The 24,876-nt window shown below is 36.2% G+C and overlaps 1 protein-coding gene across 1 annotated transcript in view; it reads right to left on the bottom strand.

The window, feature by feature from the left end:
* Positions 1-26: 26 nt before the first annotated feature.
* Positions 27-24,876, bottom strand: part of pear1 (platelet endothelial aggregation receptor 1) — a 38,490-nt gene continuing 13,640 nt past the window's right edge. The window contains exons 2-24 of the mRNA XM_052578198.1: positions 15,702-15,812; positions 14,650-14,754; positions 14,042-14,142; positions 13,831-13,923; positions 9,466-9,590; positions 9,180-9,301; positions 8,209-8,317; positions 7,992-8,128; positions 7,517-7,729; positions 6,760-6,934; positions 6,553-6,673; positions 6,298-6,461; positions 5,845-5,947; positions 4,955-5,101; positions 4,724-4,855; positions 3,816-3,944; positions 3,190-3,315; positions 2,898-3,107; positions 2,660-2,769; positions 1,785-1,911; positions 1,625-1,687; positions 1,355-1,555; positions 27-870 (exon numbers count right to left, since the gene is read on the bottom strand). Of these exons, the coding sequence (XP_052434158.1) occupies positions 728-870; positions 1,355-1,555; positions 1,625-1,687; positions 1,785-1,911; positions 2,660-2,769; positions 2,898-3,107; positions 3,190-3,315; positions 3,816-3,944; positions 4,724-4,855; positions 4,955-5,101; positions 5,845-5,947; positions 6,298-6,461; positions 6,553-6,673; positions 6,760-6,934; positions 7,517-7,729; positions 7,992-8,128; positions 8,209-8,317; positions 9,180-9,301; positions 9,466-9,590; positions 13,831-13,923; positions 14,042-14,142; positions 14,650-14,754; positions 15,702-15,808 (3,063 nt within the window). The 5' untranslated portion in view covers positions 15,809-15,812 and the 3' untranslated portion in view covers positions 27-727. The remainder of the gene's footprint in view (positions 871-1,354; positions 1,556-1,624; positions 1,688-1,784; positions 1,912-2,659; positions 2,770-2,897; positions 3,108-3,189; positions 3,316-3,815; positions 3,945-4,723; positions 4,856-4,954; positions 5,102-5,844; positions 5,948-6,297; positions 6,462-6,552; positions 6,674-6,759; positions 6,935-7,516; positions 7,730-7,991; positions 8,129-8,208; positions 8,318-9,179; positions 9,302-9,465; positions 9,591-13,830; positions 13,924-14,041; positions 14,143-14,649; positions 14,755-15,701; positions 15,813-24,876) is intronic.

Raw genomic sequence — 24,876 nt, 5'->3', positions numbered from 1 at the left:
TCACAGACAATGAGATTCATGACGAGTTGTGCTTGAAAACTTTGATTTTATTTACACTATTTACAATTCTTATTGGTTGAACTCGGTTGACATTCATAGCAAAATGTTCCCAATGTTGGATCTTACAAACACGAAAACTTGTTCTGTAGCTGTTAAAAATGATAGTATTTACACCCTGATTACCAGATTAGATAAGAAACATGAATAGCATTTAAAACAGAAAAACATGTAGCATTTAACCCATCAATGCCCAGATCAGATTTTCTATTAATGTCTTTACTTGTGCATCTTTTATATGAGCATATGTGCCGTTCTTTTGCAGTTTTTCACATAAGTTTAAAATACAGCAACTTGTGATGGGTGAAAGGATTTTTGTATTGAAGCTCCAAATTATCACATGACATCCAGCAAGTTGTCGAAATCTCTTTCTAAGGTAGTCTTTTTGTATGCCACTAGTTTAGCCACCCAAAAATATTGTCGGAAGAAAATTACAAATAAAGACCTTGGCAACATCCACAAGCATGAATGGGTTAAATGCCTGTAACTGTGATCTTTTTCTCCATGAACGTTCAATGGTTGTTGGCGTTGTCCAGCAGATGGCAGTATTGCACAGTTTTGGAAGCATCCATCCATTCATCTGTGGTGGGCAGTGTTTCATTTGTCAGTTTGAGAAGCTGACTCTGTGTTTGGCAGTGATTTTTGGGAAGAACCAAAGTCTGTAAGGAGATCAGTGGGGCAGTCTTCGTGGCGATGGAGAGGGTGGTCTCCGCACTGGGGGCAGATCATAATGCCCAGGGATGTGGCTGTTGATGGGCAGGTCATAATGGTTCTGAGGTTCCTGTTCCACAACATTGCCAAGGGAACAGTGTTCTGAAATAGTGAACAGAACATATTTTAAATGTTGTACCTGACAACACTCCAGAGACAGCATGTTTTCATCTACCCTTACAAAAACAAAAAATACACATTTAAATTCATGTATTTCATATTAATATATGTTTGGTCATTTTTTTATATAGTGTAAATCTAAATATATTTGCAATTTGCATTTTTCCTCTGGCCCTCTGAAGTTAATTTTGGCATTTTGGCAATTTTAATATATATATATATATATATATATATATATATATATATGTGTGTGTGTGTGTGTGTGTGTGTATGTATATATATATATATATATATATATATATATATATATATATATATATATATATATATATATATTCAATTCAAAAAATATATTTCCCAAAGCGATATATATTTTATATTAATATTAATTATAGTAATAATATATATATATATGTCAACATTCTCAGATCACAGAGGAATAGCCAGTTGCTTTTAATATAGCTACCTCTGTATGACAGAGTGGTGGGAGTCATAAGCGGTGGGCTGATTTCAGTGTAGGATCTTTCACGAGGCACTGCAGACTTCATCTCCATGTAGCTGCTCTCCGGTGGACAAGGCGGCAGGCCAGGCAGATCTTTGATGGTGGCGTATGGGTTCTCACTGTTGAGAGAGCTGCTGCTCACTGCCACACATGAATCCTTCAACTCTGCAACCACAACAGCATGTTAGACACAGCAAAGAACATATAGAAGAAGAATATCTGGGGGACTTTTACCTTTGTTGTAGTGCTTTCCAAGAGTGGCACTATAGCTGTAACTTCGATCGATGCCAAAAGCCCCTGCAAACACAATAAGACCACATTCAATTTACTTGGACAGAACAAACTAAAAATATAATGCAGTCAAACGGTGAAGCTGTTTCGCAGTATCTATTACCGGACTCTTTAGGTGGCTCCTGGTGTTTCCAGCCTGGAGGAAGAGTTGCATTAGCGTCAGCCATAAACAGACCTCTCCTCTCTCTCTCCATGTTCTTCAGACTGCAGAACAGCTGGTTGTTGGTGTTCTGTCAAAGCGTGAGACATAGAGCGTTCTGAATAGAGCGTGATTAGAGCGTTCTGAATAAAGAATTGTATCATTTAAGAAATAACCAATTTTTATGGAAGTCAACTTCTATAGAAGTGCATTTCCACCACATAAGAAAAACATGCCATGTTATGACATGTTATGACAAATTCATAATTCTAATATTAAAAAGTAGAAAAAGTCAATAATGACATTAAAAGTAAATAAACATATTTGGTCACCCTTTATTTTAAGGTGTCATTGTTACACATTTAAGTACTGTGTAATATTAATAAACTACATGTTCTTACTGTATGGTTAGGGTTAGGGTTAGGGTTTTGGTTAATGCATATTAATTTGTATTAAAATAGTAAGTACATGTAACATGTGTAACAAGGACATCTTAAAATAAAGTGTTACCAAATAGTTTTTGTACTTAAGACTTTTTAATCTCATCAATTTTGAATTTTTTATCTCATGAATCCGTTACATTTGAGATTGAAGGTTGAGTTAAATAGACTGCATTCTGGGATACACTGAACATTTAACTTTTAGCTTTTATCCAAAGTGACTTACATATGAGTAACATCTGAAGCAATTTGAGATAGAGCCAACAAAATTCATGCTGATGACAACTTACATACTGTGCACAATATTCATATAGTGAAAGTAAAATGCTAGTATGCTACTCCGAACATGCTATACTGTATACCATGTTCTTATACATATAGTACCGTAGTATTTCTGACCTTGATGGCTCGGTCCTGGTTGTTGGGCAGGTGTGGCAGTGGAGGTCTGTTCTGGGACAGTGTGTGGTAACTCGGGTTTGAGTAATAGTGATGGTAGCTGTGTGGAACATCTACAAGAAATAAGCAAATACTAAATAAAAATACATCAGATGCATCAGTGTTAAAATTCCTTATCGTGTAGTTTGTGCAAATGAAATGAGGCACTTCTGAAAGTATCAGAAACTCCCGTGGCTCATACCTGGCACAGCGTACTCTGAAGTGACGGTGCGGGTTGATGAGAATGACACAACAGGTGTGTTGCTCTGCTTGTCCTGCTGTCTGCGCCGATACAACAACAAAACAGCCAACAGGAGCACAACCAGAATCACCAGCACCACAATTCCGGCGATCGCACCCCACGAGTCCTTCTCCACTGGAGACACGGGCACCATCATACTCAGCTCTTGCTCTGAAAAACACACAGCCATTCACATTACACACACTGACAGCCATTAACATTTCAGTTTAAGTTTTTAGGCTGCTTTTAATACCTGGTTTGCAGTCCTCGCCTGGGCCAGGTACACACACACAGTCACCGGTGTGAGGGTCGCAGGAATGGTTGGGGGGACACGAGCAGGTCTGAGCGCAGTTAGTGCCGAACGTCCCAGTCTGACACACTGCAAAGACAGACATTTGGCAAATGTATGTTGAACTGGTAGAGTGACAGACATATTGAGCCCGATCCAGGAATATAAATGTATTTTCAGCTGAGTATGATTATTTATTCCGAAACCACATCCAGGAAATCTGGCAAACAGTCTTTTCTAAGAGAAACAACTGTTAATATTCAACTTAAGCTTAAAGTCATTTTCTTATGCAGTATTTTTCTCGTTTTCCAGTACAAATCTAAAAGTTCTTCAACCTTAGATGCACAATGTTTTGTTTTCTGAGAAATGTATCACAATTTTGTGTGGTTTTTGGTTAAAAAAAAATATTGGGGTAAGTAGTGAGGTAAGAAAAATCAAGTTTATTTGATCAAGACATTTTTCTTGTTTAACCTCATTTCATTTTGATTTATTTCTCAAAAAATTAAATGTAAGAAATTTGAATGGCATTAACTAAGGTTAGTGAATTCACATTTTTTCTCATAGACAACGTTTGCTGTCCAGAAACTCACATGAAGAGCAGTCTGGTCCAGTCCATCCGGCGGGACAGAGGCACAAACCGTCCTGGTGATGACATGTCGCATTGTTGGTGCACATGCACACATTGCTACAATGGCGTCCATACCGACCCATTGGGCAGGCTAAAAGTCAAACAAAAACAGCAATTAAATAATTTATACAAGCATTAAAATAGAGGATTATACCTTAGACACTTTGCTACTATGGAATTATATGTAGTTCAGTCATGAATCTCTAGATGGCGCTGGCTGACGGGGTGTTAACTTAACTGATGATATACAGTACAGAGAGTTAAACGACTTGGCACAAGCCGATTGGTTCATGATGCATATGCAGCCAGTGCCTTGCATTTAAATGTTTGGCTAGTATTCACTTGAGATTCTTGCAGTGCTCTTTCAGAGTTCTTCGAAACCCTCCACCTTCCCCAGCTCCACCTGTATAGATCTGCTACAGGTTTTTGTATATGCTATTTGTGCAGCAGCAGTATGTCTTAAATACTCATGGCACCGTATAGGCAGCAGCAATAATCTACAACTAAAGCAAAAACCAACAGCAGCAGCAACATAGCAGATCTGTTCCGCCAAGACCAAATACATTAACATTGTCATATCCATCACCATGCTAAAATCTTCAGAAAGTTGTCATAATTTCAATAGGTTTAAAGAGACAATTCACACAAAAATGAAAATTCTGACATTACTTACTCACCTTCATGCTGTTTCAAACTTATATGCCATTTTTTTTTCAGTAAATAATGACTTAAATTGTGTTTTTAGTCTTTTATTTTGGTCTTTGACAGATTTCATCAGTATGAACAATCATTTTATGGAAAAATACTGCCTCAAAATTCTCCATTTGTGTTTTATTTTTAGTTAAAAATCTTTGCATGTGTGTATCTAACCTTGTTCACACAGGTGTCCGGTATATCCAGGCAGACACAGACAATCGCCTGTTATGTGATGACAGGAGGTGGCATGAACACATTGTGGACACTGACGGCTGCACTTCTCTCCAAAGAGACCAGCGCTACACACTATAGAGAAGAGAAGAGAGCACTGTCTAAACCAGCTCTAATGTGACCTGAGCTCTCAGGTATATATATATATATATATATATACATATACACACTCACCGTGTTGACACTGAGCTCCCCAGAATCCGGGTTTGCACAGGCAGGCTCCCGTATGTGCCTGACAGGTGGCGCCGTTGAGGCAGGAGCAGGTCTGGTTGCACTGATGGCCCCACGTTCCCTCTGGACACTGCTGTGTACAGCGCAGACCTGCAGAAGAAATTGGATGAGTTGCCTAAACTGTCATATGTTGTTTGAGGTCTAGTGCCCTATTTTTACTTAAAAATATATACTTTCATCAGATTCACACTGTATTTTTCTAGTAATTTTTTTTTTAAAACTATTTTAAACAAGATATCTCTCAGCTACAACTGGTATTGCAGAGATTTCAAAATGACAATTATTATATTTGCATATCCATCACTTGAATCTCAAACATAAAAATCAAGTCAAGCTCAACAGATAACGAGGGGATTAATATAATATGACATATAGGGTTTAATGTTAATAATATATCATTATAATAGTATAACAAAGGTCTACACTGCGTTATGGGTGATATCAATGGAGAGGAATAATTAAATATGCACCGAATGGCACACTACTCATACTAAATTTGTATAATGCAATATCTAAACCATTTTCTTTTTCTTTTTTTCTTTTATTTTCTTTTCTTTTTTTAAATTTATTTAACAGACAGACATACAGATCAAATTAGTGCAGTATGCACATTTTCTGTTGGTATGCAAGCTATAAATACACATTTGCTGATATGGACTAGCGCATTCTGCACAGAATACTGTATTCCATAATGCAATGCGCTTGGCTCTTCCTTCTATTTCCCGAGTGACTGAGTGCTTTATTCATTATTTGATCAGCCAGAAGCTGGTTCTGCTTTAAACATTTATCACTTCATACTGTATACCGTTTTTGCATATTGAATTAAGTCCTACCTGTCCAGCCAGGTAAACACAGACACTGGCCTGTAACACTCTCGCATCCTTCATCATGCAGACAGTCACATTTGTGTTGACAGCCTGGGCCGAATGTCCCGATCTGTTTAAACCAGAATGGAAATATTGATTCAGAGCGATCAAATAACTCTGACTCTTCCCAGTGAAATTATACAGGTCTAACATAATGACTACTTTAATTTGAATGATGGCCATGCAACATATACTTTAAAGCAAAAGAGTGTTATGCATTTGCCATCAGGTTAATAACTTCTGCTGATGGTGTAAAATTACTGCAGATGATTTAGGAGACAGATATGCTGAACAGACAACGACGCATAAGTCAAATTCAGTTCATAGAAGGAAAAAGTGTGACTAAAAATGAATGACCTGCATCTTCTAGAACTGTTTTTTGTAAATCAAATAAATGTGCACTGTAAATATTTGACATACTGGACAGGACTCATCACAAGAAGCTCCTCTCCACCCTGCGGTGCACTTGCAAGAACCATCAGCAGGGTCGCAGGATGCTCCATTTGCACACTGACATGTGTAGTTGCAGCTAGGACCCCATGTGCCCTCTGAACATGCAATAGAGCAGTCAAGTCCTCTCCATCCTAAACACACACACACACACACACACACAAAAACAATGTTGAGGTGGAATAGATAGAATCATTCTTTATTTTGATGTGTACCAGAACTTACCTTCCTTACAGAAACATGTTCCATCGATAGGAGAGCAGGCTATAGAGTTTACACAGGTACAGGGAGACAAGCAGCCCTTCCCGTAGAAACCATCCTCGCAAGGCTTCTCGCAGTGTAGTCCCTACACACACACACAGGAATATTAATGTGGAATATTACGTGGTATTGAGGAAGTTTTTCTGTTTGTGCTCGTATCTGTCCACTCACTATGTATCCGGGAGAACAATGGCACTGGCCCGTCACCGTGTCACACACTCCTCCGTTCACACAGAGACAGGGCTCCAGGCATCCGTTACCATAATAACCATCAGCACAGGTTTCATTACAATATAGCCCCGCCCACCCAGGCTGACAGGTACACTCCCCCTTCAGAGGATGACAGCTGTAATATCCATGACATAATCAATATATACAATTACTCAAGCTAATATATATTTAAAATATATATATATATATAATTTTTTTTTATCAAACAGCATTTGGTTAATAGAACGATCAGTTCATTAATAATACATATTAAATACATAAAAAATACTGTCTATGCAGAGAGTCAGAGAGCTGTCAGATTTAATCAAAATTATCTTAATTTGTGTTTCGAAGATGAACGAAGGTTGTACAAGATTGGAACAACATGAGGGTAATTATTGACAGATTTTTCATTTTGGCATGAACTAACCCTTTAAATTAAAAACAGAAAATTAGTCTGAAATAAGATAAACTGAAAATTAAACTGTAATAAAAATAAATTAAAACTGAATAGAATAAAGGACTAAATATTAAACTAAAATTAAAATAAAAATATTAAAATAAAAGCTAATTCAACATTTTAATAGAAACTATAATAGTACAAAATACTAAAGTAACACTGGTTCTGAGAACAAAATGCATGTAATTTGTTCTGTTCAGTCTGTGTCAAATCAAAGTTAGTGATGGTCAGTAACAGACGAGGATGCACACAGCACACCTGAGCGTGTTTTGTGAGTTGCAGAGGCAGCGGTTTTCGCAGTGCATGCCGTAGGTCCCGTCAGGACACATCCTGTGATCACAGCGTGGACCCTTAAACCCCGGCTCACACAGACACCCACCGTGGATGTTATAGCACCGGGCTCCGTTAGCACAGTCACACACACCTTTACAGTCCTCACCGTATGAACCCACCGGACACTCCTCGTTACACCTTCACAAGAAACACACATGCTCACTCAAGAGGGAATCATACAGTATGACCATGCTACTCAAATATCTATCAGAGGCTTTACTGTGGATTTCAGACTTTTTCAAGATTCTACAAATCTATAAATTACATTAAGGCCAATTACAAAACAATAAGTTGTCATTTAGCAAAACTGATGGGTTGTGACCCTAAAACAAGTGTCAAGTCAGTTCTGACGGGATGCAGATAGTAGACTTAAAGATAGAAGTCTTAAAATTATGCAGACCTTTCTCCAGTGTAGCCTGCATCACACTGACATTGGCCTTTTTCTGGATCACAGCGGCCTCCATTATGGCACAAACATTCTTTAGTACAGTTTGTACCAAAACGGCCAGGTGGACACCGCTCAGTACAGACAGCACCCTGAAACAGAGAGAGAGAGACGCTAAAAATGGATGTTCAACTAAGAAAAAAAAAAAAAGGCCAATACACAGATTTCTCACCATCCAGCCAGGAGGACACACACACACCCCTGTCCCCTTGCAGATGCCTCCATTCTGACATGGGCAGCGTATAGTACATCGGTTCGGCCTCATGCACGGCTCCTCACACCTGAGCGACAGAGACGCGTAGGGTGCACAGTGAAATTATGATTCAAAGTTCAATTCAAAGATGGAGAGACAATGATAATGTTTTAGGACTGTAAAAATGTAAAACCACAAGGAATATTTCAGATGCACAATTTATGGCCTCTAACAAAATAAGCACATTTTTTACAATGACTATGTGAACTGACAAAATATCAAATTCTGAAGATTTCTGAAATAAATCTTTCAATATTCAGTCTGAATATTATTTGTGAAATTAAAACATGAAATAGCATATGCATGAGGTTGTTTTTTTCTTTCAAAAGTGTTACTGTTAACCAAAAAATAGTTTTGGTATTTGTAATAAAATAGCATTTAAAAAATACATAAAAAACTTAAAACATGCAAATTTGAAATGTTATCTTGGCAACTAACTGCAATGCATACATTTAAGATGAAGTACTATAGGATTACTAAAACTAAAATGGAAATAAAACTACTAGAACCAATATATATTATATATATATATATATATAAACTTACTGAAAATGAAAATTATTAAAACTAATTTAAAATGTTAAAATAATTTAATACTGATAAAAACTTGAATAGCTTATAAATAATACTAAAATAAACAGTTCAAAAATAACAGTACTAAGACACTCAAGTTTCCTTAGACTGGGTTTCTTAAATAAATGCAGCAAAGATAAGGAAGACAAATGTTTACTGTCTATATGTACACATACATGTCAGCAAAATGTTTTAAAATAATAATAATGTGAAGTATGTAAAGATATACATAAGCATACATTATGTAACAAGAATAAATTTAGCATTTGAGAGCTGTAAGAAACCACATTATTATTCTTAGTTACTTCTGCACTCACAGAGGTCCAGTAAATCCATCTCTGCAGACGCATTCTCCAGTGGTTTTATTGCAGAATCCTCCTGTTCCACACCGGCACTGCTGCAGACAACCCTGTCCAAACGACTTTTCAGGACAGGGGTGCTGACAGGAAGAAAATAGGTTGAATTAAAACAATTCAACTTTGAACATACAGTAATCTGTAATATAATGTACATTTATCGTAATGACATCATAAATGAATAAAAGCAGGTAATTTACATGCTACCGCATCCAGCTCATTAAAGAGGCTGTTAGTGTAGTTATACCTGGCAGTGTTCACCAGTGTATCCGGCCGGGCACTGGCAGCTTCCTTTAATAACGTCACACTCTCCCCCGTTCTGGCACTCACAGCGCTGCCTGCAGCCTGGACCCCAATGCTGGGCATCACATGCTAAACACAAACACAAGTTCAGCTAAATCTGAGATATCGGCAAACACATATTATAAAGTATGTTCAGATGCATTTACAAGAAGCTTTTCTTTGGATTAACGTAGTTTCGTATTGGTCTGACTGTGTTTGGTTATTTGAGCAAGTCAGTGCTAAAGGATTCCTAAATACTTCAGAGATTCTCTTGAGCATCCCTGGCATTTAGAGCATGACAAATTGATAGTGTGATTGACCGGAGAATTTGTACGGAGCTCAACAGAAGGAATGAGTTTCAAATGGGAAATTTTACAGATGGAGTTTGGCCGGACCTCAGAGAGAGCTCAGGCCAGCGCTCACACAGGGATTGGATTTCGGTCATGACACAACCTTAACTGATGACACGTACACTTTAGGGGTTAAGAAGTGGAATCCATCACAGAAACACACACACACACTCGTGAAGAGCAAGTCAAGATGAAGAGCTCATTACCAAGAAAGCTTCTCTGGAACTCAAAGAGAACATTAATCAGTGAGGATCTGAGTTCATTTGGCTTCTATGATAGTTAACTTCTTTATTCCAGTGTATTGAATTTTTTTTTTTTGTTTTGATAGGAAAAAAATAGAGTATTTTTTTTACATTTTATTTGTACTACCATTTAAAAGTTTATATGTAAGATTTTGTCATGTTTTATGAAGAAGTTTTGCTGCATTTATTTGGCCGAAATTCAGTAAAAACAGTAACATTCTGAAATACTGTTACAATCTAAATGAACTGTTTTCTATTTTAATGTATTTTAAAATGTAACTTATTACTGTGCTGGCAAAGTTGAAATTTCAGCAGCCATTACTTCAGTGTCACATGATCCTTCAGAAATCATTCTAAGGGTACAATACACAACAATGTCTATTACAGTTGACAACACTGTCAAAACATTTTTGGCACCTTGAAAACGGAGACATTCGAAAATGCTGTGCAGACCCCATTTTAGTTTGAAAATGTTTTAGTTGCGTTTCAGTGTAAACAGACCAAAACGGAGACCGAAAATGAAAGGCATGGCTGCTCACATTTGCTCTGTGTGTAAACAATAACATCATTCACATTGTTGTACGTGCATAAATGGTTATTTGATATGCGTTTTCGCTTGTGTATTGTGGACGGAGATCTGAAGATGAGGATCATCATGCACTAGTGTAAACAGGGCCTAAGGCTACATCTACATTAATCCGGATGCATTTGAAAATGGCTTTTTTTTTTTCATTTTAAAACACTCTTCATCCACACTAGCGTTTTCAAGCATTTTGCAAACTTTGTCTCATCCTCACTGAAACATAAAAAATTTTACATTTGCTTTCTGCAAACTTAAAAAAAGCTCACTGCAGATTATACACAAGGAACAAATATGATACGTTTTTATGCAGTTCTTCTGACAGGATCATTTTATTTACAAAAAAAACACACCATTCACTGACACGTCCACGTCGCACACTAACGATTGTATGTATGTATGTCTGATCTAAAACGCAACTGCCCTCATGTTTTGGCGCAAATACGAATTGCGTGTAAATTAGCTTTCACCTTTGCAGGACTGTGATATGAAGAGTGTACAAAGTAACACATCTGTAGCAATAGTGTGAAAGTGCATAGCACATAACATGCAAAATACCAGTATAAACACGGATATCTATTGGTATAATATGCGTCACATGACTAAACTTGCGTCATCGTTTTCAAAAGCGTCCGTTTTCACAGTCCACACTACAATGCGAAAACGGCGCTTTCAAATTAATCCACTTTGGAGAGCGTTTTCAAAAAGCTCAGTTTTCCTTGACTTACAACGCCATCTCAGTGTGGACGGATGGCCAAAACGGAGAGAATAAGATGCGTTTTCAAACGAAAACGTATTAATGTGGACAAGGCCTAAAAGTCCTGGGGTCTGACACTCGGACAGCAGGGGAGGTGAATGATTTCAACACCCAATGTTCACATGTCAGGCTTTAGGAACTGGAGCTCAACAGCTGTCTCGATTCAAACACAACCTGACACAACCAGTTCTCAAAGCAAATTCATACCACTTTAAACAGACAAGTGGAAACATCAGAATGTGGTTGATTTTCAACTCAAGGCTGCTTGCTTGATCATAAACTACATTATAAGTCCAGTTTTCTGTTCCCAAGCCCCTCTGCCCTAATGTCCCTTAGGATTAATCAGCATGATCTGAAATGACAAACTTGTGATGGAATATTATAAACAATGAATATGAAGTGGATCATTTACACTCTCTTTGTTCATGTGAGTCACATGTTTATGCTGTCTGAAGATGAAAATGAATAAAATATAAGTAGTTTTATCAAACAGCACGTTTCCAGCAGATATGGAATGTCTTTTTTCCATGTGGGAAAATTCCTCTCTAGGAATAGTCTTAAAAGGCTCTTTCCCAGAAGCCCTTACTTAAATAGTTAGCCTTGAACCTCTTTCTTATGTGAAAATGATGACTATTATGGACCTCCAATTCTAAATGGTGTTTCTGCTTTGTGCAGCATGCCCAGTAACTTTTAATTTATTCAACAAGCATTTTAAAATAAAATATAAAATAATGCGCAAGTGCACCTGTTTAGCGCATAATGTGGCCACACCAAATATTGATTTAATTTAGTTATTATTTTTAATGGCATCCTCACTTTACAGCATTTTTACACAAGTGCCTAAAACGTTGCACAGTACTGTAGCTTTGCAGGTCTCTTGAAGCATTTTGGTGACATTGCCACAGTTCTTCTATACATATAATTACTTTTTAATAATGATCTTACTTGTATAATTTTAAACAGACAAGAAGTTGTATAGGAGTTTGAAAGAGCTTGGCCTTTGGTCTTTCAGGACAGAGTGGGAGAAATGTGTATTTAAAACCTCAAACCTCTCTAATTTCCCACAAATCTCCCAACACACAGGCATTCAGGAAGTGTCAAGCCTCCTCCTGCCAATGCGAGCTAATAATGGGGTTTCACAGTCCAACCAAACAAAAAGCAGGACCAAATTAGAGAGAAAGGTCTTCTGCCTAGAGCCAGAGCCTTGAGTTTCCATTACATTTATGTAAACACCACTTAGGAGCCTGCAAGGCATTGTACCCTTCTGAAACCACAGTTTTACAAATCATATCCGTATTACAGACCAAGATACTACAGTAAACACTGGACGCTCATGTATTGGACAAAGTTGCAGAAGATCTTGAGTTGATTAGTTATTTATTTACTTTTTTTTTTTACGTTATAGTACGTTTTTATAGAACATCAAACATTAAAAAAATCAAGAAAAATTTCCTGATATGAGTCATACAACACATGCAGTTATAATAACCCCAAATAATAAAGTGTTCAGAAGGCTGCATCAGAAATCATGTTTGTTAATAAAAAAAAATATATATAATATATAAATATATATAAACACTGTATATTTCAGATTATTAGATGAAAAATGTTGCATTAATGAACTGAAATTTGTTACAAATTAAAATTAAATCCTGAAATTACTAAAACTAAACAATAAAAGTTCAAAACAAATTAAATTTAAATTGAAACATTAAAAAGCCACTCATAACAAAATTACTAAAAACAAAATGAAAGTTAATTTAAAAATATTTTTTAAATACTATAATGGTATGTAAATAATGTGAAAATTACACAGGACTGCATTATTTGTGTGTGGAGAAATGTGTAAAATCAGCTAAGAAAAATGGAGATGCTTTAGAAACCATAGCTGTGAAAACTCTTATATTCATTTCTATGATTCAAACGCATATATACGAAAGAAAAGGAAAAGAGTTTAGCAGACAGCAGATGCAGAAAGAGGAGAGGGGGAAAAGAAAACAAGAGGAAAAAGGAAAGCGAGAAAATGGGGCCCAATAAAAATATGCACAGCAACACTAACAAATGACAACACGTTCAAAAATGAAGCCAGAACACACAGTGAAATGTCTCTGCTAATGAGACAGAAAGTGCAGTTTCAGGTATTAATTAGGTAATGAATTATAATCAACATTGCTCTTCCTCTGTCCACCATCATATATTGATTTTTAACATAGGTTGTGGAAAAACATTATGCATTAATATTTAGCATAAAAAGGTATCTTAGAAGAAAGCGAAGAAGTTCCCTACTTTTTTTAAACGGCTTTCATATCAGCTTTTGCATTTAATGCTTTTAAATGCTGCACTTTTTGGTTGTTTTTGCATGTCAGAAAGAGAAGGAGAAAAAGTGTGATGCATTACTCACAGCTGGAACAGTCTTCTCCACGCCAGCCGCTCTCACATTGGCAGCGATCAGGTGCTACACAGCGGCCATGGACACACTCCTTAGTGCAACGTGCTACACACACACACACATAGAGCAGGAAGGGAAAAAGAAACACACAGAGAGATGAAAATACAAAAACAAACCATTCAAAACCATTAAGGTAGAAGTTAAACGTCAATTTAATACTCACGAACGCATTTATTTCTGCTCTCATAGAAACCCCGGCAGCACTGATACCTCCTCCGATAGTCCATTTTCACCACCTGCCTATAAAGTGTTTTATAGGTGATCCTGGAGAGTAAATGAGAGAACCTTAACCACGGAAAAATAAATAATTCAAGACCACACAATAGTTATTATTTCATTATTACAAATCAGCTGTACATGCACATAAAGACTTCTGACTCAGTAGTTGTCTTGGATCAGCTTTTGGCACCTTCTTTACAGAAAAGTATAATATTTAGAAATGTATTAAACATGCGGTACCCTTCCCACTCGCCTTATTTCAGATTAACCTTAAAAAGGCCTTTGGGAACTGCCATAAGACTGGCAGGGAGAGGGAGATTGCATGCAAGCATTGTAATAAAGGGAGCATTTGTGAGCGCCAGCATCACAATTACTTGGATTCAAAGCAATTTTAAGATTGCCCTGCCAAACCAAACAATCCCTCCAGTGACCAAAGCTGAAGGCCGTAAAGCTCTGCAGCATGAAAGAATTCATGCTGCGTTTAGTCTAAGTCAGCTCAGTGTAACTGTGAGTAAATGCATGAGTGCGTGTGTGTTTGTGAGTGTATGTCACCTGTGCCGGGTGCATTTGTTAGCGTTCCACGGTTCAGAGCATGTCTCTTCATACTTCACTTGGTCGAAAGGTTGAGCATACGATTCCTTCACTGAAGTGGTGAAACTAGAAAGGAACAAAGATTCTGTCATGTTCTTTTTTTGCATCATTCGACATGATGTACAACACAATTGCTGGAACTGTCCCCATAGAGTGTTTTGCTCATGGTTTGTAGTGTTTTATTCCCTCAGGAATTCATAATGGACTTGGAATGACAGTTTTAGATGTACGAGTACAAATAGGTCTGTGGTTAAAATAACTTGAAAAGGCTGTAACATTATTTTCCTACATCATAAATGGGTCTTTCTCAAAAATGTAAACATTCGGAAAAAAAAAAGGTTCAGTTTGAAGGTTTGGTTTTCTCCCATTAAAAATGATTGACAAAAAAAAAAAAAAAAATCCCCATCCATCCATAACCAAACAGCTTGTCCTTTATGGTCAAAGGAATTTGTTTTACTTAATTTTATTTAATTTTATGAATGAAACAAATAAAAACTCAAACTGTAAACATTCTGATTTAAAAGTTTCAAAGTTTAAGGAAATCATGACACAAACATTAATTTTGAAATCATTGTGTGATGATCAATTTAAAAAGAAACTTTCTAAAGAATACGTTTGGAGTACAAACTACTCATTACCAATAAAGTACTTTAACGCAAGGTAAAATTTTAATATAAGCCCTGCTCCATATCTCTATCACCAAAGGGGTCCTTGCCCGGAAAAGTGTTGAAGACCCCTGGTTTAACATCTGCACACTTTTATACTTAGACTTCTAATGTATAAAATAAAAGATATTGCTTGAAACAGGTCTTGATATAATAAGCAATTTTGCTACTTGTTTTAACATTTCCTTTATTTTGAGACATTTCGCCAGGATTTTGGTTGTGTTTTTGTTGTTTGACTTGCAGACATTGATCTACAACAACGGTTTTGGCTGCCAGCATGCACTGGAACAGATCATCTCGACTTGGCATTGGCTTTCTGAGCTCTGTATTGGAGCAGATGATTCTTACCTTTCCCATAAGCTGCAAACATTTGGATCTCGGGGGTCCAAAGTGAATGACAGTCCACAAACACAGCCCAAGACAAACAGGACCACACAGATCTCCGCCGTCTTCATCCTGCTGTAAAGAGAAAAACAGTCAACTAACTTATAAAACTCTGCCCCTCAGAACTGTTGATGTGACACCGCAAGGCCAATGCAAATCTCTCCTTCCATTTTAAGACATATTGAAGCCATCTGGTTTTATTTACGAGGATGCTTTAGGCACTCCGTAGGAAAGGGACAGACAAGTCTCCCATGGTGAGGATTTCTGAGACTAACAGCAGATTTATGAGGCACATGCTCTCTCACACACACACACACACACACAGTCTTCAGAACAATATCAGGATACATACTGGTTCTATAAGAAGACTTTTCCTCCAGTATAGGAAAACTGCAAACTGTTACAGTTTTATCCTTCCCTGTCTGGACAACTAGTGGAATTACTATTGTGTCTCAGAAGCTTAGAAAACATCACGTGAAATGAAAACATGCCGTTCTGTCTTATAAATTAAGTACTATATTGAACAAACATAAATGGGAATGTAATTAAAAAATAGAAAAATATTTTGTAGTTAGGTATGTGTCTGCGAAAGGGTTTGAAGGGGGGGGGGGGGGTTATAAATATAATTATATTATATTTATATGAGTTGATCCCAAGGGGAACATCATATTTGGGACTCCATGGCATTAAAATGTATTGAAACCCCTGGTCTAGCTTGAGTGAAACCCCTTAAAGTGAATTACAAATCATCAATGCCTGTTTGGTTTGAAAATGAATAAACAATACCACTGAAACTTCTGAAAAAGTCATATGAAAGGTCAGTTCATCATTATCACACGCAAATTTTAAATCAAACTAGACACAAACAGAACAAAAGAGAGCAGAATATTGTGGGTAGATGTCAGGTTTTCTTTAAGAGCTATAGGATTTTATAGGTCCCCTTACTGGGGTCGAGTATATTATCCCTGTTGTTTCAGTTTTTGTTTTTTTTCAGGACTTCATTAGAAAAAGTGTTCAAGACCACATTAGGATTCCTGTGAGCTGAGAAACTAGGAGCATGTTTAATGAGCAGTGCACCGCGACAGAGAGTCTGCGACAAACAAGTGGTTTAAATCTACTCTGAACCTGAGGCGGCATTAATTGCATTTACGTCTAAGAAAACAACCATTTTATGCAGGAGCAGATGGATTTTTTGGAAATTGTGTACTTGTCTCTAGCAGGATATTTGGCATGTGTAAGGATGCTGACTGTTCAAGTGCTGCCTCAATACAAAACACATCAATTTATGACACAAGCAATATTAATGCCAAGTTCGGTCCCACTTTATATTAGGTGGCCTTAACTACTATGTACTTACATAAAAAATAAGTACAATGTACTTATTGTTTTCATATTGTATTGTAAAACACTTTTGCTGCTATTGAGGTGGGATGGGGTAAGCTTAGGGAGAGGGTTGGAGGTATGGGTAAGTTTAAGGGTGGGTTAAGGTGTAAAGTATGGGTCTACAGTGTAATTATAAATGTAATTACAGAAATTAAGTACAGATGTAATTACATGTCATTTTTTTTAAATATAAGTACAATGTAAAAACATGTATGTACACAATAAGTACATTGTACTAAATTATTAATTAAAATGTAAGTACATAGTAGTTAAGGCCACTTAATATAAAGTGGGTCCCCAAGTTCTGTCATGGCACAGGCAGATGGGAACTTAACATAAATTGATAATATTCACTGCATTAAACGACTTGGCACAAGCTGATTGGTTCATGTTGCACACACAACCATTAAACTTACTGCTTTGCATTTAATGGCTGGTTATTATTCACTTGAGCATTTTGCAGTTCCTCTTTTTTGGATATTATCTATCAATGTATTACAACAAAGAGCAATCAGAAAATGTATGGATGCAAGTCTCACAAATACAACACAGTAATGGTAAAGGGACTTTTTGTTGTGACCTTAGTAATGTTTCACTGACTGATAACTTACAGGTGAATTTATTACAAGTGACTTGCAAGTATATAAGAATCATTTGTGCTCACAGCCTTGCACTGTTCGTTCGTTGTTGCTTGCAGGAAAAATTGTTGCATTGTCCATTTGAGTCACAGTTCCAATTAAGTTCCAAGTAAGATTCAAGTAAGTTTGATCACTTGCTAAACTGTTGCAGGGCTGCAGGGCTTTGAAAGGTGCAGTATTAAACCATGAGTTGATTTTAATGAGCCGAACAGATGCCATGCCTCCACTCAACTGCTTTCATGTGGACAAATTATGGGGAGGACGCATTACACGGCACAAACAAGAAGGGAGAGAGAATGAGGGATTTCTTTCATCAACATTTTGTTTGCATCTAACACCAATGATTGGTGCCACATTAAAAATGAGTACCATACGGCAGGATATTTTTAGGGACACACTCACAACGTTCTGCATCCGAGTAGTAGCGTGAGTGAGAGTGCTCTGATCACCCAAACCAAAGATGTTCTGACATTTAAAAGGCCCCACAATGCTGCTCCTGGGTGAAGATAAGGACAGAATGGAAAATGAATGAAAACACATGTAGTCATCTGTTTCTGGCTGGGTCAGTAAAGCGCAGTCCTCATGCTCTGGAAGAGTCCAAAGTCAGTGCACACTATAATCATTCACACAGCTTTTCGTGCAGCCGTATATGAATACGATTGAATTTTCATGGTTTTAACTGTTTTATTTTATATGATAATCATTTTAAATCTAGACATCTGGGAAGACTTTGTTTACATGTTTGCTACAAAACGAATCATGTGACACGATGCCCAAAAATGACTGTCATGAATTGGTTTTATTTACCAAGATTCACGAAACAGCCTTAAACTTGCTCGTGAGTTTGAATCAGACACCTTCAGTAAGTGAAACGTTCAGAGCTATCGCAGATTTCACAACTCAATTTCGCTCAATGTTACAAGAGTCATTCGTCTGTTACATAAGATTTGTTAACTTAATTGTCTCTGGTACTATACTATCTTCACCATTTGTATTCTTTCTTTCCTTCTTTTTTTCTCAAACAGACATTTCTTAGAAAACAGAGTATATTTGCTACAAAAGAGATTCAGTATCAAATTGCAACAAATAATTCAAGAACAAAAGTTTAAAACACTGTGCATCATTGTCCTTCAATGCAGCACACAGCATTGTTTGTTTGTAAATGGCTAAAGAAACTATTATAGAAACTATGCACTATTAAGTGTTTTTTTTTTTTTAATCACCTTTATCAAAGAATTCTGTAATGTCTCAACTAAAAGAGTCATATGTCTTCTAAATGTTGCATTATAAGTAGCTAATGGCTCTCGTGTTTTTTTTTGTGTGTGGAGCTTTGCTTCATGTTGTCTTTAAACATCACGCCATTTGCAGTATGGTTTTAAGAACCTGTGTCAAGGCAAAAATTATCCAAATTTTTTTTTAAATGTCTGTTGAGATACCTTTATTCTGATCTATTTAGAATCTCCATTTAACATCTTTTATGATGAGCCCCCTGAAATGTGTCTGACGAGGTCAGAAAGGCGTGAAAATAGCCTAAGAGTACATAGTACCCTTTTTGCAAACTACTTTTGGAACAAAAAAGAACATGCAGTCACAGTTTCTTGTAAGTCTGTTTCAACTTTGATTGGAGTGAATTAAATTTGGATTAAAAAGGGTTTAGGTTTTAATGATGGTGCATGGGTTTATTATATACAGACGCACATGGCATTGATCAGATTTCCTTATTTCCTTTCCTGTCCCTCTCTTCAACTGCTTGGGGCTGCATGCTAATTTAAGGAGAAAATATTAGTCACTATTTGGAACGGAGGGACACAGTGAAAGGAAAAAAGGAAGAAAAGAAAAATGAGCCATCAAAAAAGACAGCCAGAAAGAGAGGGAAACAAAAAAGGAGACTGAGAGGGGGAGAAAGGTTGCATAATAGCTCTGGACCCTATGGACCCGCATGCATAAATAGTCTCTCTTATAACATCTCATAGAATCATTCCAGGTCTCCTCCAATTCCACAGACCACTGACAAATGTAGCAAAGAGCAGATATCCTGACACGCGCTCATTCATGCAAAGAAACACATACACTGAGACTGCCAAACCTGCTATGAAGTATATCGGGGAAAGGCTGGAAAATGAGACAAATAAGCTCTTAAACAGTCAACATGTCTTTCTAATTCTGCTGTTGTAGAAGTCCACCTCAACAAAGAATGAGATTTGTGTATTATTTGTCAAAATAAAACAAACCTCTACGCCCCGCAAGAGAGAGTCCAAAGCTGACATCAGGACTTGGAAGATGCAGGACTAAACACAAATTCATGGCCACTCGGAAAATGAGCGAAACACAGCTGGAAAGTCAATGTATTCGGCCCTTCCGTTTTAAGAAAGATACGGTGACAACACAACAGTAACCAGATCTTTGGGAACACAGCCAGCTGAAGCTTATCTGTGTGTGAAGTCATACTGTATGCTTGCTTCTCAAAGCGTCTGTTCATACACACAATTTATTGTTGCAGTTTATTTGAGATTGCAATTTTTACATTTCATTAGATTTAACTGGATCGTAATGGTTTTGTTGTACTCAAGCAGAACAGTTTATTGCTCTCTGGAGTAATTGATAGGTCAATTTCGTACACTAAAAAATGAGTAGGATTTACTTTGAAACTATTTCCACTCGGAAATTGCTAGTATTTATTTATTTATTTATTTATTTTTTACACAGAATTACAAAGAAATTTCAAGAAAATACAACACATTAAATTTAATGTGAAATTTTGAAATAGAAAGACTAAAATAGTATTTTCTGATAAAAATACCCCAATTATTTTTGTTTTATTTATGACTTAAAAAAATTACAGTGTATAATAATGACCAGTAAACTTTATATTTTACACTGTAAAAAATGAGTGTGATGTTAGCAGTAAAATACTGTAAAAAAAATGCTGCAGTAAAAACCTATTAATTGGTTAAGAGTAAGTTTCTGTACTGTATACGGTGAATAACTGTTATTACAGTTAATGTAATTTTACAGTAAAATACAAAAATACAACAACAACAAAAAAAAAACAACAACTGGGGTCACATTTTACTTAAAACCTCTATGTATAATGCATCACAAAGGGTTATGAAAGGCTACAATGCATTATAATTATTCATAATGTGCGTTGTAATTTGTTATTTATTATAACCAAAATTAAAATGTGAAACATTTTAGAATTCATTATACAAGCTTTAAGTAAAGTGTTGCCAAAAACAGATTTTGGAAGTGAAAAAGAACAAGTAATTTTATAATTTACAGTGAAAACCTGTAAATTGATATTCTCTGCATTGATGCTTTTACATTGAACTAAGTATGTTTATCAGTTGTTGTTTTTTACGGTAAAGTTCTGGTAACTGTCTGTATTTTACCCAAAAATTGTACAGATGTCTTTTTTTTTTTACAGTGTAAACTAATCTCTAAATAAATTAATATAATAGCCAAAGCAATATTTATTCATTTGTAAATGAATAAAAAGTTGGATATTCAGTAGGATATATATAGTAGGCTAATAGTAGGATAGCCTGTCATTATTAAAATAAAATACAAATCATTATATGATAAATGTATTTGTCATTATATATTTCTCAGCAATAAGGTACTTTTTGAAGTAAAAAAACTCACATTTTCATAGATGCAGGTAATTCACACTCCCACACTAACACTAATGAAATGCTTTTCCAAGCATTATCTTTCTTATCAATATTGGTGCTAATCCAGCAATTCCATTTGATTACATACATAAATTCACTGAGAAAAGCAATATTAACTTTTTCTCCATTGTTGTTTTGTTGAGGGACAGTTGGTCAGTGTGATGTTTGCCACTTCCCACCCACTGTGATTGGACAGCTGGATAAAAAGTGACAGTGACAAGTGATGAATTTCCTACAGTTTAACATTTTTCAACTCAATGCACAGAAAAATGGTTTCCATTGAAAACAACTGATAAAATGCAGAAGGCTCAAGAAAAAACAATAATGCTCCTTTTGAAAACTATCAAAAAAATACACTAGGCTCTAGAAAACAATACTTTGGTGGACACACGCCCTTATTCTAATCATTCCTGTCTAAGTTTGCTTTGCAAACATCAGCAACACTTTTAACTTCTCCATGCTGGCAAGTCAGGATGATATAAGCACCATCAATTATTTTTATACATGCCTCAGCATTGTGCATTAAATTTGTTTTTACGCACACTTATTCATGCATTGTCTCTTTCATGATCCCCTGACTTTACATTATTGCAGGATTACAAAAATTGTTGTTTGCGCTAGTATGCATTAATCCTCAAAGCCGAAAGGAGACAGAGTTCATGACTGCAGTAACCACTCAAACCAAAGTCAAACTCAGTTTCAATCAAATTCAGCCTCAGCGAAAACAACCTCATAAAAACATCTCAACAGCCTGAGAGTGAGCGAAGGGTTACTATAGTCTATTATAACAGCGATCTGCTGCTGACCCGCTCCTGTTCTGGCAGTACAGATGCCACACTGTTGTTTACCTTGCCAGAAAGAGCAGAGAGATGAGGTAAAGGAATAATACAGAGCTGACTGTCATCTGACCAAAACCCCAGTTCTGGCTCAGACATACTAACTCCAGTTAAACCAGTAAATCTAAGTTACGGTAAACTGGCATAAAAGCCCCATAATATAAAACATCTGGGGCTGAATTTCAAAACACACTCTCAGCCTCCGCACCACAGAGTGTTTAGCTGGCTGTGGTATGGGTTCAGTGTAGCGCCACATAGTGTGTGTCTATGAATCTTTAAGTGAGGGGGCGGGGGGTAGTGAACCCCTCATCAATAAACCAGAGGTTAGTGAGTCAGTGCAAGATTGAACCCCACCCGTTTTTCCATGTTTAATGCTACACTGATCTCAAAGGCAGTGGCGATGTGTATTTCTATGGTAAATGCTTGGGTTTGGCAAAAAAAAACCACTGACTCACTATAAGTATTCTGTGTTGCAGATTCACACTGTAAAATCATATGTTTATGTCTCTGCTAGAAAAATAATTCTCACGCCAAATGCTTCTCGATTTGAGTCGGCTGATTTTATGCAGATTGGTGCAATTTTGTTTACGTACATTACCTTCCTCATAAAAAAAAAAAACATTAGAGCCACACAAGAACAGCAAAGTTTGGTGGGATTGTGGGAAGGCGTCATATAGGGACCGGGTCTAAACCGCCAGAATATCCACTTACTGGCCATACAAGCCATAATTACAATGGAAAATCACATAAACGGGCAGCTAGAGTCTGTTCTGATGCATCTCAAGTGTCAGGATACATTTCAGATGGAATGTGACTTTGCAAAGTCAATTCATTTAGATGGGTTAATATATACATATATATATATGTATATATAATTTTGAGAAAAGTGGAAATTGTATTTTACATTAATGATGTTCTTTAAAAAAAAAAAAAAATTAATTAATGTTATAGTTTAGCAGTAAATGCAAACGGTTCTTTTCCCCCATATTCCCCTTTGGATGAATAGTAAAAGCTGGAATATTGACCTCTGACCTTTGAGGCTTTATAAGACACTGCTTAATCTTCACCAACACTAATTTCTCCCCAAAGCTTTGTCTCGTTCTGCAAACAGCAACACGTTTCTGTTTTTACTTTTAACCGAAAGACAAAACACAGAGCTTCGAGGGGAATGGCCGTTCACAGCACAGATGGATTTGTAATAATGTTCTTCACAGTATGAGTAACAGAGGTCTCAAACCCAAACACTCTTAGCAGATGAAGTGACATGTTGGCTGCTGTCTGCCAGCCCTTAAGCTAAAACACCCCTATACCAGCTTTCACATGCTGTTGCCCAAGAAATTGTGATGGAAACCATATAAACAGCACTGTAAAGGACTGCCTGAGAAAGAAAATATGAAGAACTAAACATGCCTCCTAAAATAACCCTCAAGTGCTTTTGTATTTGTGAATTACTTTTGAAGGTCTTTTATGTATTTTCTATTTCTACTGTTTTTATTACATTTTATTTAAGGAAAATAACATGCAAATGCAAATATTTGGTAACACTTTCCATGAAGCCCATATTTATAATACATTATGCGGGAATTCTTAAGGCATTATTATGAATGCATAATGCATTATAAAAACACTTATAATATGTTGTATCATCTCATGAATATTCATAGGAACAGTTTTAATATATTATAATATTTACTTATTCGTGGTTGTAGCTTTTACGGGTATGATTATTTATAACACAATGAACACGTTGCATCCACTTTAAAACGGACTATATTTCTCATAGTAATTCTAAGTCTCATATCTTGGCATTTTTCTTACGCTACTTTACTTAAAGCAGTCTAAGACCACTTATAAGTAGTAGTAGTAGTTATAATAATAATGAATGTACTGCTACTGTAAATATATGCAAATACATTATTTTGATGGACAACAAACAGATAAATTGATAAGTGTCTTTGCAAGTACGTCAACTTATTCTACCATACTAGATTCTACCATACTTGAGCATACTAATACTATAATGAGAGTTAGTTGGCATGTAGTTGAAAGGTTGCTTATAGTCGATTGATTAATGGGGCCATCAAAATAAAATGTAACCAAATAAAACATTGCATTTTCTTTAGTTGGAGTATAAAGCTCACATCAGTTAATTAACATTAGCTCCACAGAAACACAAATAACACTCAACATCTAACCACTCACAAGCTGTAGTAAGATACTGTACAGATCTTAAACAATGTCAAGATATGATACAGTCCATAATACTGTTAATGAAGTAGATTTATTATGGTGTTCATTATGTGTTATTAATAATCTTACTCTTAAACTTATAACCACAAATACGTAAGTATTCTTATGTAATATAATTGTTGTTATGATTATTCATTTGATATAACATTGATATAGCAAACATATTATTCATTTTTTTTTATAATGCATTATACATCATTATAATGCTTTAAGAATACCCTTATAATGTATTATGAAACCGGGCTTCATAGAAAGTTACCAAATATTTTTTATAAAAATGTATTTTGTTTATATAAAGTGTGTGTGTGTGTGTGTGAGAGAGAGAGAGAGAGGAATGAGAGAGAGAAAGAGAGAAATG

The sequence above is a fragment of the Carassius gibelio genome, chromosome B16 (genome assembly GCF_023724105.1).
Source record: "Carassius gibelio isolate Cgi1373 ecotype wild population from Czech Republic chromosome B16, carGib1.2-hapl.c, whole genome shotgun sequence".
NCBI lineage: Eukaryota > Metazoa > Chordata > Actinopteri > Cypriniformes > Cyprinidae > Carassius > Carassius gibelio.
Note: the sequence above shows the minus strand (reverse complement) of the source record. Positions and strands in the feature narration are given on the sequence as shown.